Below are 16,193 nucleotides of genomic sequence, written 5' to 3' on the forward strand. Positions count from 1 at the left end.
CACTTCCTGATTCCAGTGGGTCAGATCCAAAAGAACACTAAGATTTTGCTGAATTGTGTTAAAATAAGAAAAGTGACAGATATAGAGTAGGAATTCTGAATCTCATTTAATATCTGGTATTTAAGAACTAATAAGACAAAATATCATTAACAACACAATTCTGGTGGTTACCAGAAACCACCTTACATACGCAAAGAATACAGAATAAAATACTATAAATGCTACAAATCACTCCTGTGAAACCAACAAAAAGTGCAAGATTCTCAACTAATATATGAGAATGTTTCTCAGAAAAAAATATTAATCAGTAAGACCCCACCAGTTTCTGTTTGCTGAACAGCTGACCCAATAACATTCAGCATGATTATTAGAGTACAAGTCATGCAGAAAAGCAAAACAAATTAATGGTCCCATGGGCTATTTCGTAGTATCTTGCTCATTTCAACAACAGTGTCAGAGCAGGTCCGTTGCTACTGGCAAAAAGTCTTCAATAAATTCAGTTTAAGACTCTGCTAGAACAGAAATCAAATATTACACCAAGAATAATTAAGATGTAATCTGTTTTGTAAAGAATTTATTACAGCTTCATGAAAGGCACTTAGCTTATTGCCATGTCTACACTCACAACTTTGCTGTGAGACCTTGGAAAGCTGCTTCACACCTCCCTGCCACTGTTTCTCTTGGCACCTTCCACTCACTCTCTATTAGGACTGTGAACACCCCAGGGCTTGAATCCTTTCACAATGTGCATGATCTCAGGGTCCCTGCATAAACACTATTGCTAGAAATAAATGTTAGTTCCAGTTGCTCCTCATATCAATGAACAATAAGAAGTTCATTTTTTGAAACAGAGTGGAATTCGTGAGAAATTTTTGTATTATTCCACACTACATAAAAGAAAATAATACAAATGTAAAAAAATATCTGCTGACACAGCAGAAAATGCAGTTAGATGTTAATCCCATAGCAATGGCCTACATAATAGATACACTGTGTGATAAGAAATATAAAATAAAAATGTGTATTATGTATATTAATATGGTCAAAGAAAGCAACATATCCTTGACGTATCATGCAAATTTAAACTGCTGAAAAGTAAAGATGTATTTATACTCTGTATTTTAGGAAGCACTTTCCCATTTGTCTTAAAAATCTGAATACAAATTTACTCCTTAGACCAAGTGATCAATTAATTTTGAATATGTATACACTTTGCACACATTCACATTATAATTCAGAGGTACAGACTGCAGAATTTTTACTGAAGCAAGTTATGTCATATATATTATTAAGAGTATCCATTCAGTTAGTTGGTTTTCTACTACACAGCTCCCAAGTTCATTATGAAAATAAAATTGAGCATCTTCTGAGGTATGTTTTAAAATGAAATAATAATAATAACTGCTTAAGCCACTGGCATAACTGATACATTTTCCTGTAGATACAACAGAAGAAAGAAGTATTTCTTTTTTATTTTTCTCTGACATAGTGGAAAGGAAACTAGGCATCTTTCCCAGGCTAAACATCCACATTCTCATTACCATGAGTAACAGACAAAGCAAAGCAACATTCAGTAGCATTAGCAATAAGCCTCAGAATCACAGAACCATTTGCCTCTGACTTAATTAGTTTCTTCTGTAAGAATTAAATTGTATTTTCCTCACAGAATAATGTCTTTCTGCATTTTATTGCAGTCTGATATTAGTATTCAAATCCAACAACCCCTCCCGGGCACAGCAGAATGACTCCTTTTATTTTAACACAAGAAGACACAATGCAGCCTCCAAGTGTATATTTTCAGTGGGAGAGGGAAGATGGTACCAAATAAGCCAGAGACCAATATTGTAATATTATATTCCATAATAACACTAATATTTAAGACAAATACAATGGAGACTTGCTAAGGTACAGACTCTCCTCAAAGGATCTGCTCTTTTGTTTTGCAGCTTTACCCATGTGAGCAGCCACAGCTCAGCTGTAAGCAGGCTGATGGGTTCAGGTGCATTCCTAGGCCAGCAAAGGCTGTGTCAGGGCTCTCAGCCTGCACACCCCGAGGACGTGGGACACAGGACACTGGGACCCAAACCCTGCACAGACACCGAGTCTGGAGCATTGCATTTCTACTCCATGAACTGAGACATGCTTCCACTGTCTCCACTGTCTTCCACTTCCAAGATTCCTTGGCATCTGACATTCTTAGTGTGCTCTTCACACAACAAGCCTTACTATATAACAGCTCATAAATTATTTGACTGGGATTTGCCCCATACTGAACACAATAATGAAAGTTTGGCATCTGCAATCTTTGTCAACCCTTCTGTAGCTTCTCCCCTGTGTAAAACTGGTGTGTTGTAACTTTCTGATAGTTATTTTCTGGCTATTAAAACAGACAGGAAACATGAGACACTTGAATATAGAAATTGCACCTCGTATATTAAACCACCACTTTTTCCTTATGAGCTCTCATCGAATATCTCTATTTTTTTTAAGTAGTCTTTCATGATGAAATATAAAGAGAACAGCACTAAGGATTAAAAAGGATCACTAATTATCAATTTCTTCAGAAATCAAGTCCTCAAAAGTGCCTCTCCCAAGAAACCAGGACATACAAATTGTGCTGTACCCACATTGCTGCCCATTAGTGACTGTTCCAATGTAACCACAACACTTTCTCAAACACAACTACTGCTTATTTGAAAGAACTGAATACAACATATCAGGGCAAAGTCCATAAAAGGAAGAATCCAAGAGTTTGTTGAAGAATGCATTGGCAAATAAAATCTTTGTACCCCTGTTATGGCCTTGATAAAAAAACAAGCTTACCAAAGAAAACCTGTAAGAAAAGGGAACAGGCCTGACTCACTGAATAAGGTTGTTATAATAAAATGCCACCATCAACATATAACTCAAGATGGTTTGGACCCAATTTTCAGGATGTATGGTATTGACCCAGGGAAAATCCATCATTTAATGGTTGGCTGCCCACAGCATGCACAAGTGGATTATACCAATGCTTCAGTGCATTTGCTAAGTGCTTGCACTGAAAAATCTGTTGGAATACTTTTATTTGAGAATGTGAATTACAGGATTAATACAAGGCCAACAAAACAACAGCAAATCTAAAAATCAGGCTCCTGTGACATTAGGCAGACTAACTGGCAGTTGTCCAAGGCATGAGCCAGTTCTGGCAGCCCATAAACACCCAACCCTTCAGCTGTCGTTGCCAGCGTTGGCTGTGAGGAATAAGAGCAACAGCCCTAAGGAGTTCCATTACAACTGTTGAGATGCTGATGCTAGACAAACTCATGTAATATAAACTTACCCAGTTCCACCTCCAGAAACAAAACACAGAGAAGTTACTCTGAAAATATGTTGAAGAAGAAAAACTGACACCTTTGTCACCACAAAGCCCAGTGTCTACCCAGACTCAGAAATGTTTGATATATAGGCTAACAGAGGTGAATCTTGGTCCTCCCATCATCAAACTGCCCCACTTCCAATGTGTTCAGACAAACTCACTTACCAAATACAGGCTGTACTTTGACATTAAGACTGCTGCATTGATAAACCTGGAAGTAATTTAGGGACTGCCTCTGTGAAACACAAGTTTTACAGAAACTGCTCAGTGTATGTGGTCTAAATGCTAATGACAATTGAATCAACAGCTCTGTGCCTTCTGGGAGCAACCATTTTACTTTGCCATTATCCATCACATTCCTTTTAATTTTTTGCCTTTAGAATGTCTCACACAAAATGTTATAATACAGAAAATTCATTGAAGAGCCAGGTGCCACATTCTACCGTTGTCAGGAAGTGTAGAACTAAGATACTTATTTCCTATTTCTCCAATAATTTGGTATTTTACATAATGTTTCAGTCATACTATGTCTGGTCTGACATTTTCCCCTACAGCAGCTTGCATTTGATATTTATAAACAGTGAAAAAGAACTGCTGCTTTCAAGAGGTTAAATGGTTGCAATCACAGCCTTGTTTTTCTAGCAGGAGGTGGGGAAATACAGACATTTAAAAAGAAGCAGTTTTGGGAAAGTTAGAAGAGACCTCAGGAGGTCTCTAGCCCAACCTCAGGCACAAAACAGGGTCAAAACTCGTTTTTTCCCATCACGTTGCTCAGAAAGGGATTTTTCTGTAAATAAACAAACAGTTTAACCCACTTGACTACCATAAATAGTAACATACATTTGATGTATTTGCTGATTACTTCAAAGCATAACTACAAGCCAAATTTTAGGTTGTTTAATTTTTAACTGTGCATTCCCAGATCAAGACATTCTTGAGTTGCTTGTAGGTTTATCTTTAGTTCTGAACTCCCAGGGGTTTTAGTATTTACCTTGTAAAGGGTTTATATTCACAAATAAATGGTGTCTGTTGCTATTCTTTTTATATGGATCTTACAAATAGTATTTTCTTGAAATATTTTAATGTGTTTACAGGAACACACAAAGTAGAAACATAAAAATTGTAAATCATAACAAAATGAATAATAAAGCTTTAGAAAAATGAGGAGGCATTTGATGTTATAGTTGAAGAATATGCATGTAACTATGCCAGATATATTTAGACTGCACTACATTAAAGTCTCTGAGAAATGTTTCCTTTTGAATAGTGGTCACTGAGTATTTAGAGCCAAATTCAAAGGGGGTTTTGTGATGTCAATTAACATGCAGTCTACTCAGTTGTGAACATGTGAAGTTTAGAACCACACTTTGAAGAAACCAAAAGGCAGCACAGCAACCATGAAGAACCTTGGACTCACCTAAACCAAACTTTTGTTTATCATACTTCCAGCTTGTTGAATGAGACTGTGATGAAGGGCTAAAAGAATTTTTGGAATGTTATTCTATCATTTGTTTTAAAAATTAATGTGTTTACAAGCTATTAATGTATTTAAAGATTCACTGTGTTAAGCTTTCAGCAATACTTAGAGGATGCAATTAAGCTTGCACTCAATTTTAATTTGGGTACGGCAGATTTATAACTTTTTTAATTGTTATTATGCTGCCTGTTTACTCATGAATTTGCTGAGGGTGCCACAAAAATACTGAGGCAAGTATTATAGTAATTATTCTAATTATACTAGTTTTTATTTTATGGATAGAATAAATATTACCGTGAACTTCTTGTTGTAGTTATTCAAAGTTGTCTTCCTCTGGCATGAATACTGAGATACTTTTGTTGCAGTAAATTCTGGCATTTCTAATTCAGGTGTATTCAGAGGAGGAGATTGGCATTGCTCCTAACAAGGGTAAAAAAAAGAAGAATTAGTGACACACATGGCAAATAGCTTAAAAAGGCATAAAAAAGTACATTTCATGAGCCCAAAATACAAACCTTTGAAGAGCAGGCAAGCAAATAATAATGCTTCTGTCACTCTCCTATGAAAAACAGTTGATTTCATATTGGCTGGACTGACAGCACATTTTATCTGGTGATTACTAGGATTTTTTTATTTTCTGCAGTAAATTCTTACAGTGAGTTTACAATGGCACTGCCATTGAAGAAAAAAAAGAAAGAAGTCTTTCTAAATGTATCTCTACTACTCTCACTATTGCAGTAAAAAGCTACTAGTTTGAAAAACTACAAAGCTTAAAGAGCAGATAAGCTCTAAAACACAGAGTTTTCACAGAAAACAATAGATTATTCAATACAAAATTAGGGATATTAGACCAAAGAGAAAGGTTCAACTCACTTTTTCATAGTCTCTATCTAAATTCAGTAGTGGAGGAAAAAATTTTGTTTGAATTAGAGTTTTCTCCCCTCTTGCAGGTAAAATGATAGAATTTTAAAGGATTTAATTAATTAAGATAAATGTTCAATAGTGGAGTCATTTTAAAGTGAAGGAAACATTTATAAACAGCTACAGAAGAGTAATCACCATCTCTTTTTTCACCCAACCACCAGTTGGTGATGTGGTCTCTCCCTTAGCCAATTCCCACTGGTGCTGATCCAATCCAGACACCACTTTTCCACATTCACTAAAGCAGGTAAAATGAGGCAGATGCCAAGACTTGAATGGGCATTTCCTAATCTCCAGGCTCCCTCTGTGCTCATTCGCTTTTCACCTAATTTTGTTCCATACAGAATAGACCAAGGTCATACACCCCTGAAAGATGAGAATTCTCTTGAAAGGCAGGATTCAGAGTCGTATCCCCATTGGCAAAAGAGAGTCCTGAGCACAAGTCCTCAACATGGGAATGTCCTGACTAGGAGGCACCTAGAAAAAGGCAATCTCACATTTGTTTTCTGCTGGTTTATATATCCCGTCCTTCAATTCCTTTGCTTTCTTCAATGTGACAAATGTGAAATACTTCAGAAACATGAAGCACCCATAGCAGTTCTCTGTATTTTTTTGCTCTTGGTCTTTTGCTTGAAAACTTTTGGCAGATGTGTGAAAAACCTATTGCATTGCATTATCCAAAAGCCACTGGAAAAGGGTTCAATAATACCAATAAAAAGTACCATGAAGATACATAAAAGAAATTTTCACACCAGTAATGGAATGATGAGCCCTTTTTCCCCAGTATCCAACCACAGACAAAAGGCTAGCAAATGATAAGCATATGCGCATCTTTATAACCACACCTCCAATTATGATTTCATGGAAAATTGCCTTTTTATTTGATACAAAGAAGTTAAATAACAGTATTCACACAGAGAGAAAAGGTATTTGCTTGCACAACTGAGGGAGCAGAGAATTATAGGGTGGTTTTCATAGCATACCCTGAAAGGAAGAAAGCTATTTTATGTGTAAGACCAGTCTCGGGAATAACCAAAATGGGTTTCAGTCAGGACAACAACACAACTCATCCACTTCTGCACACACTCATGAATTATATTTTAAAATTGATTTTAAATCATATAAACTGTGATTGATTAGTGCTAATATACTGCTTGAAATGATAGTGCCAGCTGCAAAGACTGTGAACAAACAGAATGTTACTGAACAGAATATCTAATAAGCTGTTACTTTCACTAAGACACAGACACACGAAAAGCAAGAGTCCTACATGCGGAATTAGCTGGTACTGTGGAAGAGGGCAAACTAAAGCAGAAAATCTATGCATTTAAGAGTGTGATAGATTGGACATAAGCATCCTATTCCTGCCTGAGCAGAGATATTTGAGCATTTACCTTAATCATAAAGGGTTACGCATTTAGTTAACTGGACTGGATTATGATAAAAACAGAAGGAATTTTGGATAGAAATTAACAGCAAAAACATCTGGCAAACAATAATTACTACAGTCTGATTTGCAGGGAATATTATGTTGCTTACATGTGAACTACAGAAATGATCTATCTGAGCCAAATTGATACTGCTATTTGCTGGGAAAACCAGAGAGGAAAAAAATCGTTTGTACAGATTACAGCACAAACCTAAACTTCCATCAATAGCAATTACAGTGTAGAACAAGGAATCTTGGAAACTCATTACATCAAAAATAATTCCTAGTACTGAGAAGAAACAACTACAGATAAGAGAAAAATGGAAAAGTGTAAGCATTCTTTTTTTTTCTAGATAACTCTACCTTAAAATGAAATTGAAATGCACTGCACAGTGGCAACCACTGAAAAATATCCAAATGTGTAGGCTACTTAATCACTAGAGTTGTAAGAGTTTCTGCCCCACATCCAGGCTGCAGTGGATCACTCGCTACTCTTTCACAGTGACATTTTCTGCACATGGCATAAGCAGGAGAAACAGCCTTTACCACTAGCACCAATTTGTAAAGCAGACAGACTTACAGACTTGGTTGCAGAATTAATCTTGGGGGATAATACTTTGCTCTTTGTCAAATTATTTTCTAACACATCAAGAAGTGTAATGACATAGGGAAATAACAGGTAGAAAGTGAAGCAGCAGTGAATGAAGTGCACGGAGACAACCAGCCAGGAGCTCTGTAAAGCCCAGGCAGAACTGACTAAATAATAAAGTCCTCTGATACCCAGCATTTTCTGAAGAGAAGGCAGACAGCTGATAAGTTTCATTTTTATTTCCTGAGAAACTCTGACTGTCAGTATGAAGGATTTCTTCCATTACTTACAGCCTCTCTCTTTCACAATGAAACAGTGCGAGATGCTTTCCTGACGCATGAGAAGACAAAGGATCAAAAGACTGCACTTTCTCTGCCTAATGTGGAGAAAAATCCTTTGTTCAAATAAATAAATCTCTTTTCCTTTCTAGGGAAAAAAACCTACCAAAAACAAACAAACAAACAAACAAGCAACTAATTAGCTAACAACTTCTAGGTTCTGACTGAGGAAAAGGCAGAAGACATGCAGTCACAGCACAGTCCTTAAAGCTGCTGAGTGTGCAGCAACTCTTACAGAACTCCTCTTCCTCTCTTTTTATCCCCCTGAAAGCCTCCCCTCTGCCTCTTTCTCTTCCATAACCCAGGAAACATCAGGACTTTCCAGCACGTGGGGAGACCCTTGTGTAGCTATTACTGTCCACGTCCTGCTATTGTCAGGGATACCCATCTGCTTGTGGTAGGAAAGTTGTCTCTGGACAAGGACTGACCTTTGCCACAGAAAGACTTTGCTTCCCTTTTAAAGCAGATATTTGGCTACCATATTTCCAAAGCTTATTAAACTAAATGATGGCTACTAACCCTAAAAGTCAACTGTGACTGAATGAATCAATAATAATTCTGTCCATCTTAAATCTGGTCAACCAACCTTTTCTCTATAAATCACTAACATCAGAGCATCTCTTGGATCATTCACTACTACAGAAAGATGTACTTTAATGACAATTGTAATTAGGATGTTAGCTAATGGTCTGTAACTTTGACTTCATTCCCCTTGTTTTGCATGGAGAAGGGCATTTCTTTTTACTAATGCAGTTAAACAAATGTCCTGAATGAAGAACAACCTTCCAAATAGGCTACTGTAGGATTTGAAAGATGAAATCTTACTACTATTGATATTAATGGGAATTTGACCACAAAACTACATGGGGACAAGATTTCACCCAAAACATTCCCTCACAGCAATTCATTCCTTTTACTTCAAAACCTTCATGATCTAGCTTGAGTTCAAGGTTTGTTAATTCACTTTCATTTCACATTTTACAAGTCTGACATAACGAACCAAATTTGTCTTCAGTGAAATTCCAATTAAATTACATTATGTATGAGTTCAGTCTAGTACTTAAAAAGAAAATTAACCTTTACTTCAATCTTTCCTCATTTCTCAAGGCAGAAAAAAGAATTAGCATGGTGACACTGCAACAATAAAATTATCTTTAAATTTGTTCCACTCCTAGAATTCTCGTTTTCTCCTTGTTTTCTTTACAAAATGTTTATTACTTTAGAGCAACTATATAATTAAGATTGGTCTTAACTATAAGCCTTAAAAATAACAGTATAGCTATCACTTGCTTCCTTATTGTATTCTATATTTATTAGTAAGAAATCTTTAAGTTTCAATAAAAACAGAAGGATTTTTCATGCAGAGCCAGTCTCAAAGTATAATAATGATCTCCTGACGGTGCTGATACCTTTTTCAGAAGTTTATGCTCCACCAGTATTCCAAAAGGAGTTTTATATAAAACTAAGGCAGTTGCCTTCTCATTGACTCAAAAAAATGTGGAGGGAGTTTGGAGAAAGGCAAAAGTGTTTCTTGCTTTGGAAAGAAAAAAATTATGAAAACATATTTTCTGAGCTATCTGAATCTATAGGTCTCCTCATACTGCTGAAATTAAGAATGTACATAAAAGGTAATTTGATTACTTTAAATGCTGATGTGAAACTCTCAGGGGTGTTCACAAGATTTTGTTCATAGTTTTGATGCATTACATGTTTAGAGAACTTCTTTGCACTCCCTGTATTTATATTTTTATGGCCTGTAAGATAAAATAAAGCAGTAGTTACAAGGCTTCCTTTTGGTTCTTTTTTCTTTTTATATTAATTTCTTTGGTCTATTCTCCCTCTAGCAGATTCACTGAAAAATGTTATAAATTTATTGCAAAAATATATCCTTGGAAGGATTTAAAATACAAACACACATTCTGTCATGGAATCATGCTGAGTCTGAGAGCGACAGCTCCATCTGGTGTATTCACTCCCCCCTCCCCCCAACCCAAACTGTTATTAAACAGTAATTCTTGTATGTAAAAAACTGGAAAATATTTTCTGGCAATGAAAATGCAATATGACTGGAAAAAAATAAACAGGAGCTACAGTTTTCCTTGGGAAAGGATGGTATTTATGAATCATCCTTCATAATCCCAATACCAAAAATGAAGAAGCAGCAAACAGCGCAGTGCTCCCGTTAAATATTCAGGCATTCTGTGCCTCAGAGGAGGACACATGCTGCACATCCTGCCGTGGTCTCAGTGTGGTCACAGCTCACACAGAGCCTAATCCAGACCCTCAGGAGTCAGCAGGAATCCCTCACTTTACTTCAGAGAGCTTTAGATCAGAGTTGTATCTCTCTTGACATATGGATTAATTTCTTTGCCGGTGCACATGAAACCATCACCTCGAGGCTCAGGCAGTGCAGAGCAAGGGAGCACCTTCATCCAGCTGCAGTGCTGGGCCCATTTCACAGCTCAGTGGCACAAGCTGGGCACAGCACACCTGGCATCCCCACCAAACCCCCAGCACCCACAGTCTGTGCCAAGTTACCAAGTACTCCTGCTTTTCACTATGCTCCAATCTGAGAAATTAGCAGATAACTTGTCAGATGTAGATCAGAGGAAAACATCACCATCCACTGCTTCAAGGTCAAACACCATGCATCAAATAATCAGCCTGCCATTTCCAATATCCTCTGATTTACTGCTTCCACTGAGAGATAACAGAATATAATAAAACTTTTTTTCCCTCTTAGCACAATTTTAATTGATGGTGCCAAGTCTGTAAACACATGTCCACAGACTACATTGCTCTTCCCTTCACAGCTCCTTCGAGGGCCAAGCTGTTACCTGATCACCCTGCAACAGCAAAAGTTGTAATATTTTTGCATTGTTTTGAGGAGGCCAAGTATTCTATCAGCAGCCCATTGAAATATACTGCTCTCACTGGGATATTTACCATGATAGTGATGTATTTGAGCAAATACCACAAGTACCAGAACCACAAGTGCCTCATTGATGGATATTGCAGAGGAGCTGGGGCTGTTCTTAAGGCTCCAGGAAGACCTAACAGCAGCCTTGCAGTAATTAAAGGGGCTACAAGAGAGCTGGAGAGAGACTTGTTGCAAGGGCACAGTGATAGGACAGGGTGTAATGGCATTATACCGGCAGAGGGGAAATTTGAATTAAATTTACAGAAGAAATTTCTGCGAGGCTGTTGAGGCACAGAAGCAGGTTATCCAGAGAAGCTGCGGCTGCCCCATCCCTGGAAGTGTTCAAGGCCAGACAGAATGGAACTTTAGCAACCTGATCTAGTGGAAGGTATCCCTGCCCATGGCAGGGCACTGGAAGCTGGATGTCTCTAAAGTTCCTTCCAGCCCAAACCATTCTGTGACTCTGTATTACCAGTTTGTAACCCGTGATAATACAGTAACTCAACATTACCAGACACTCATAAAGAAGGCATGGAAGGTGTTTTTAATCTATTAAAACCCCATGAATTTCTCATATAAATTTCACAGAAAAAAAATAAAATTCAAAAATAATAATACAATACAATTATATACATTTTAGGTTAAAAAATAAATAAAACCACAGCCATTCATTTGGAATATCACTGTATTCACACTGCAGGATCTGTCTTACCATGAGACGGTACTTCACTTCTGCATCAATTGGTCTTCCAGCTTCCATGCAGGCTGTAAACCAGGAGATGTCCAGTAGTTCAAACCTAGAGCTGTCACCCACAGCCTGTCCTTTCAGCCAGTCCAGCACCTCCAGGTAAGAGTTGTTCTCAGCCACAATATGTGTGACAGAATCACTGTCAAGATGTACACAAAAAGTTGTTTGTTGTTGTTTTGGGTTTTTTTTTTTTTCCCCACTGAATCCAACTGTACACAGATACAGAACTGTTATTTCTGTATTTACTTACATCCATTTCCTGAGAATTGTAGTGTATATTGTATGTTAGGATGTGGGAAGCACTTAAGTTTTCATATCACCATATATTTATTCTGGTCACTGATTCTGTCTTGAGTGAAGACTATAGTCTGACAGCTCCTGTAAAGTGCAGTATTTTCTCTCTTGAAGGATCATTTACCTTCCATAGACACTAATCCAATACACATCCTTTGCAAATCTGAAAATATTTAGCTTATGCAAGCAGTATCATAATTAAAAGGTTGTGTGACAACACCTGACAGTCTCTTCCCAATATTCCTCATGAATGAGTGAAAGCTTCACAACATTAAAAAGTCAGTTAACAATAATTATTTAAAACTTCACAGCTAGTAATATCTTTCTGGATGCTTAAGTTTTCTGTACTTTTATGAAGCCGTTCATTACATATGGCATTGCCAAATGTTCATGAATTAAATCTTACAAACTATGTGTTCCGTCTAAACACCATTTCCTTGCTGCTAAGCCAGGATAACAAAACTGATGGTTCAGTGAATACAAAATTTACAGTTTGAATTGTTATTCAGTGCATTATATGGTGTACATTGCCTAAAAATACAATAGCACAAATGTTACTGCGGTAAATTTCAATTGTTGTACTTGAACAACATTGGTAAGGATCACCTGATTAAAAGGTGATCCTTTGAAAGATTAAAAAGACACTTCTGTACTTGCCACAGGAAAGTAATTGATAGGGATAAAGTTACATTTCAAGAAGAGATTAGGTGCATACTTAGGATGATCTGTAAGTTTCTATCTGGCCTGCTGATATTTCTCAGCAAGTCTAGAAAAAAACAGACTTAATAGGAAATTTTGAATGATTCCTAGTGTTCCTGCTCCTACATCCCACAAGGATTCTGTCACCAAAAAAATGAGACAAAGGAGAAAATTCCTCCTTTCCATCAACTTGTAAGACTTAAGTATCTAGAAAATATATTCCACATTAATTTCTATCAGGCAACAGGTTCCTAAACTCCTTGTAGGAAAGACAGACAGAACAGTGTCACTATTTGACACTATTTTTACAGAAGGAGAGCTAGAGTTGGAACATAAATTGTCTTGATAGCAGCCACATGCATTTGAAAGTTTCTATGACTTTCTGCTAGTCCATGATGGTGACAGCCTTCTGCATATACAGTAAATTCCCAATGGACCTGACAGATTGCTCTGCAACCTCTGTAACACCTGGAGAATTTGGGCCATCAGCCTGTCGAAGCAGAGAGATTGGACTGGTGGACATTGCTGGTTAGCATGGACTTCAAAATATGATGTGTGCTGTTAAAGGCAGGCTGCACAACCTTTCTAAGCAAATTACCTTCCAGAAAGCTAAGAAAATCCCTTGGCCTCTCTCTGTGATCCTTATTTAAGTGAGTAGTCATTAATTTCATTTAGTCATGAAATCACAATGACAAATACTGGAATCGCTCCAAAGAAAACTGTTATCAATTAACTCTCCAATGCAATTAACAGACTGTATTCTGGAGCTATAAGAAAGGTGCTGAAAGGACTGTGCTACAGAAATTTGTCATGCTATAGCACAATTTTTCTCTCTCCATATAGTGGAACTTGTAGAGCAGAGTGCATTGAAAAAGAATAAATTCCAATTTATTTTTTTTTTTCTAAAATACTACAAACACAGATTAAGTGAACCTCCATGAAATACTGTTGGGTTTATTATTATTTAACCCTGCTAGGTCCCACTTTAATTAAACTGTCACATCTTTATACTTGACTTGAAAAAAAACAGTTAGAGACATAGAACTTCTGCTTCCTGTGGTTTATTTCACTTCATGAATATAAAATATTCATATGTTATGTATTTGTACCAAGCTGCAGAGCTGGGAACTTTGCCATAACTATGCTCACAGCAGCAGTTTAGCTGCTGTGCTCCTGTTTCCTCCCATACCTGTACAGCTGTGCTGTTTTCTTGGCACAGAACATAACAAATTTAGCATTTCCTCTGGCATTTTCAAAAGTAAAAATTAATAGTTAAATAGTTTTGTTTTATCCAGTAGCAGCTAAGATGAAATTAAACCTTACACCTGCCTCATACAACTTACAGAAAGTCTGAAATACTAGTAATAAATACCTGTGTGTCAAAGCAGCCCAGATAAAGCATTGACACAGTTCTCTACAGATTATTAATGTAAGATGTAGAACAGCACTCAGCATTTCTTTTTTCCCCAGGAATTCTACTAGTTTTGCATCAGATGCTAATTGCCTACTTCTGTTCAATACTCGCTTGAATCTTGCTTTACAAATTATCTCCCCCTCCTTTCTTCCTCAGACTTTTAAAGTTTATGGGATTGAAAAAAGTCTGTGGAAATAAACTTTTACAGGGAGCACCCAGTTGTATACTCTCTTTGTACAGATCTAGAAAAAATGATCAATTCTTGGCTTTCCTCCAGCTTTTCAGAGAATCTATATAATGATGCAGCTTTTGAAAGCTGCATAGTGATATAACCAGCACTTATGTAAAGCACCGTTTGGAGGAATGCTGCCTTCAGAATGAGTTGGTTTACTAAAACCAGACAAATCTGAAGTATGTTTTCACATTCAAATGCTACATCTGTGGTATTTTACTCCACTGCTCTTCCAGATTGTACCAAAGCATAAGGCATAACTTTGAGATTCACATCAGAATAAAAAATTTAAATACTATAATACCAGAGATGATGCAGACAAATGCCCTCCTCAACCCATCACAATTTCCAATCCTGCGTATTTAACTTTTGTTCATTTTTGAAATTGGCCATTAAATTCAGATTAATCTTAACCTGATTTCAAAGGGGAAATAAACAATGTTTCAGATGAGCTAAAGACACAATTTATATGCAGACACATGATAATTGACAGATGTAAGATAAATTAGAAATGCATATTTTAAAAGTGAAAAATTAGAAATTTTGCTAAGTTCTGTGCTTTCCCTTCTCCCTGTCCAGAGGGCAATAGAAATAAACCACATACTAGGAACATCCACTGAACTCCTGAAACATATTTATAATGCAAAGAGCCAAGTACATCCGTCAAAAACATAAGCAAAAGCTTCAATCACAGTCCCTTGCATGACTGTATTTATTGAATTAGAATGCTTCAAACAGCATTACTACATGTTATTTCAAAACACATAAACATTTTCCTACCTTAGCTCGCTTTCTACTCTGAAACCCTTTCTTCTTCCCAGTTCCATCAAAAACATCCTCCTGGTCATCCCCATCTTCCTCTGCATAATAAATATTACAAAGTTACTGAATTTTATTTCGTAACTGCAGGAAAGTTTTGGGGAATATAACCCTTTCTGTCTCTTCCTCTGGGAGACCACAGCTGGAGCTTTGAACCTATCCATGATGCAAGGTAAAAGTGCTTTCCTTTGGGTAAAATAGAGGTAACATGCTTTCTGCCAGGCAACAGCTGTATTTAATGTCACCACCCATTGAAGTCATTTTCTTGTTTCCCCTCTGAAACCAAAACAGGTGCTAGACAAGCAGAAACACCACTCACTCTCTACCAGCTGGGCCTTCTTCAACAGAAATTATCCAGACTGGTGCAAAAATGCTTTAATTCCTTAAAACAGCCATTGCCTACAAAGACTATGCAGATAATATTGATCAGCCAAATAATCTCAAAATTTCAACCAGGTCTTCAGCTGATTGAAAGGCTCAGTTCCACCTTTTTGCTTTTAAGTTCCCAATGTCTCCCTGAATTTCCATTAGAGCAAGGTTCATTTTCCTAGCACAAAGAATCAGATTTACAGCATCTGCATGTACTCCAGCACAAATCTACTTCAGTGGTAAATATCCCTATTTCCATGCCAACCTGGATTTTAATTTTTAACATAGCAGAGAATTTGGATTTTACCAATCCTTCACAACACATCAGAAATGTTATATGTTACAATTCTCATCTCTCATGTTCAGGAGGGGAAGCAAGATGGAAAAACTAAGTCAGATCTATCAATTATATTTTCAGGTTTTTTATCACAGATGGATATACAAACTGAGTTTCAGGAAAATGAGTCAAAATCTGTTTCATGCAATTAAAGCTCTGAGTTTAATTTTAAACTGTAAAAGTATTGCTGACATTTTCTGAGCCCTATAGCTCTTGCTGCTTCAACTGTATTATTGCAGATATAAAAAA

General features: G+C 36.9%; 1 protein-coding gene across 2 annotated transcripts in view; it reads right to left on the bottom strand.

Moving 5' to 3' along the window:
• DNTT (DNA nucleotidylexotransferase) overlaps positions 1-15,449 on the bottom strand; it is a 76,899-nt gene extending 61,450 nt beyond the window's left edge. The window contains exons 1-3 of one of the 2 annotated variants that reach the window (XM_066323798.1): positions 15,200-15,449; positions 11,745-11,919; positions 5,130-5,252 (exon numbers count right to left, since the gene is read on the bottom strand). In XM_066323798.1, the coding sequence (XP_066179895.1) occupies positions 5,130-5,252; positions 11,745-11,919; positions 15,200-15,402 (501 nt within the window). In that variant the 5' untranslated portion in view covers positions 15,403-15,449. Of the gene's footprint in view, positions 1-5,129; positions 5,256-11,744; positions 11,920-15,199 lie in introns of both variants that reach the window. The other variant, XM_066323797.1, reaches the window with a different exon arrangement.
• Between the last annotated feature and the right edge of the window lie 744 nt (positions 15,450-16,193).

Source organism: Sylvia atricapilla, chromosome 8 (genome assembly GCF_009819655.1).
Source record: "Sylvia atricapilla isolate bSylAtr1 chromosome 8, bSylAtr1.pri, whole genome shotgun sequence".
NCBI classification, from domain to species: Eukaryota; Metazoa; Chordata; class Aves; order Passeriformes; family Sylviidae; genus Sylvia; species Sylvia atricapilla.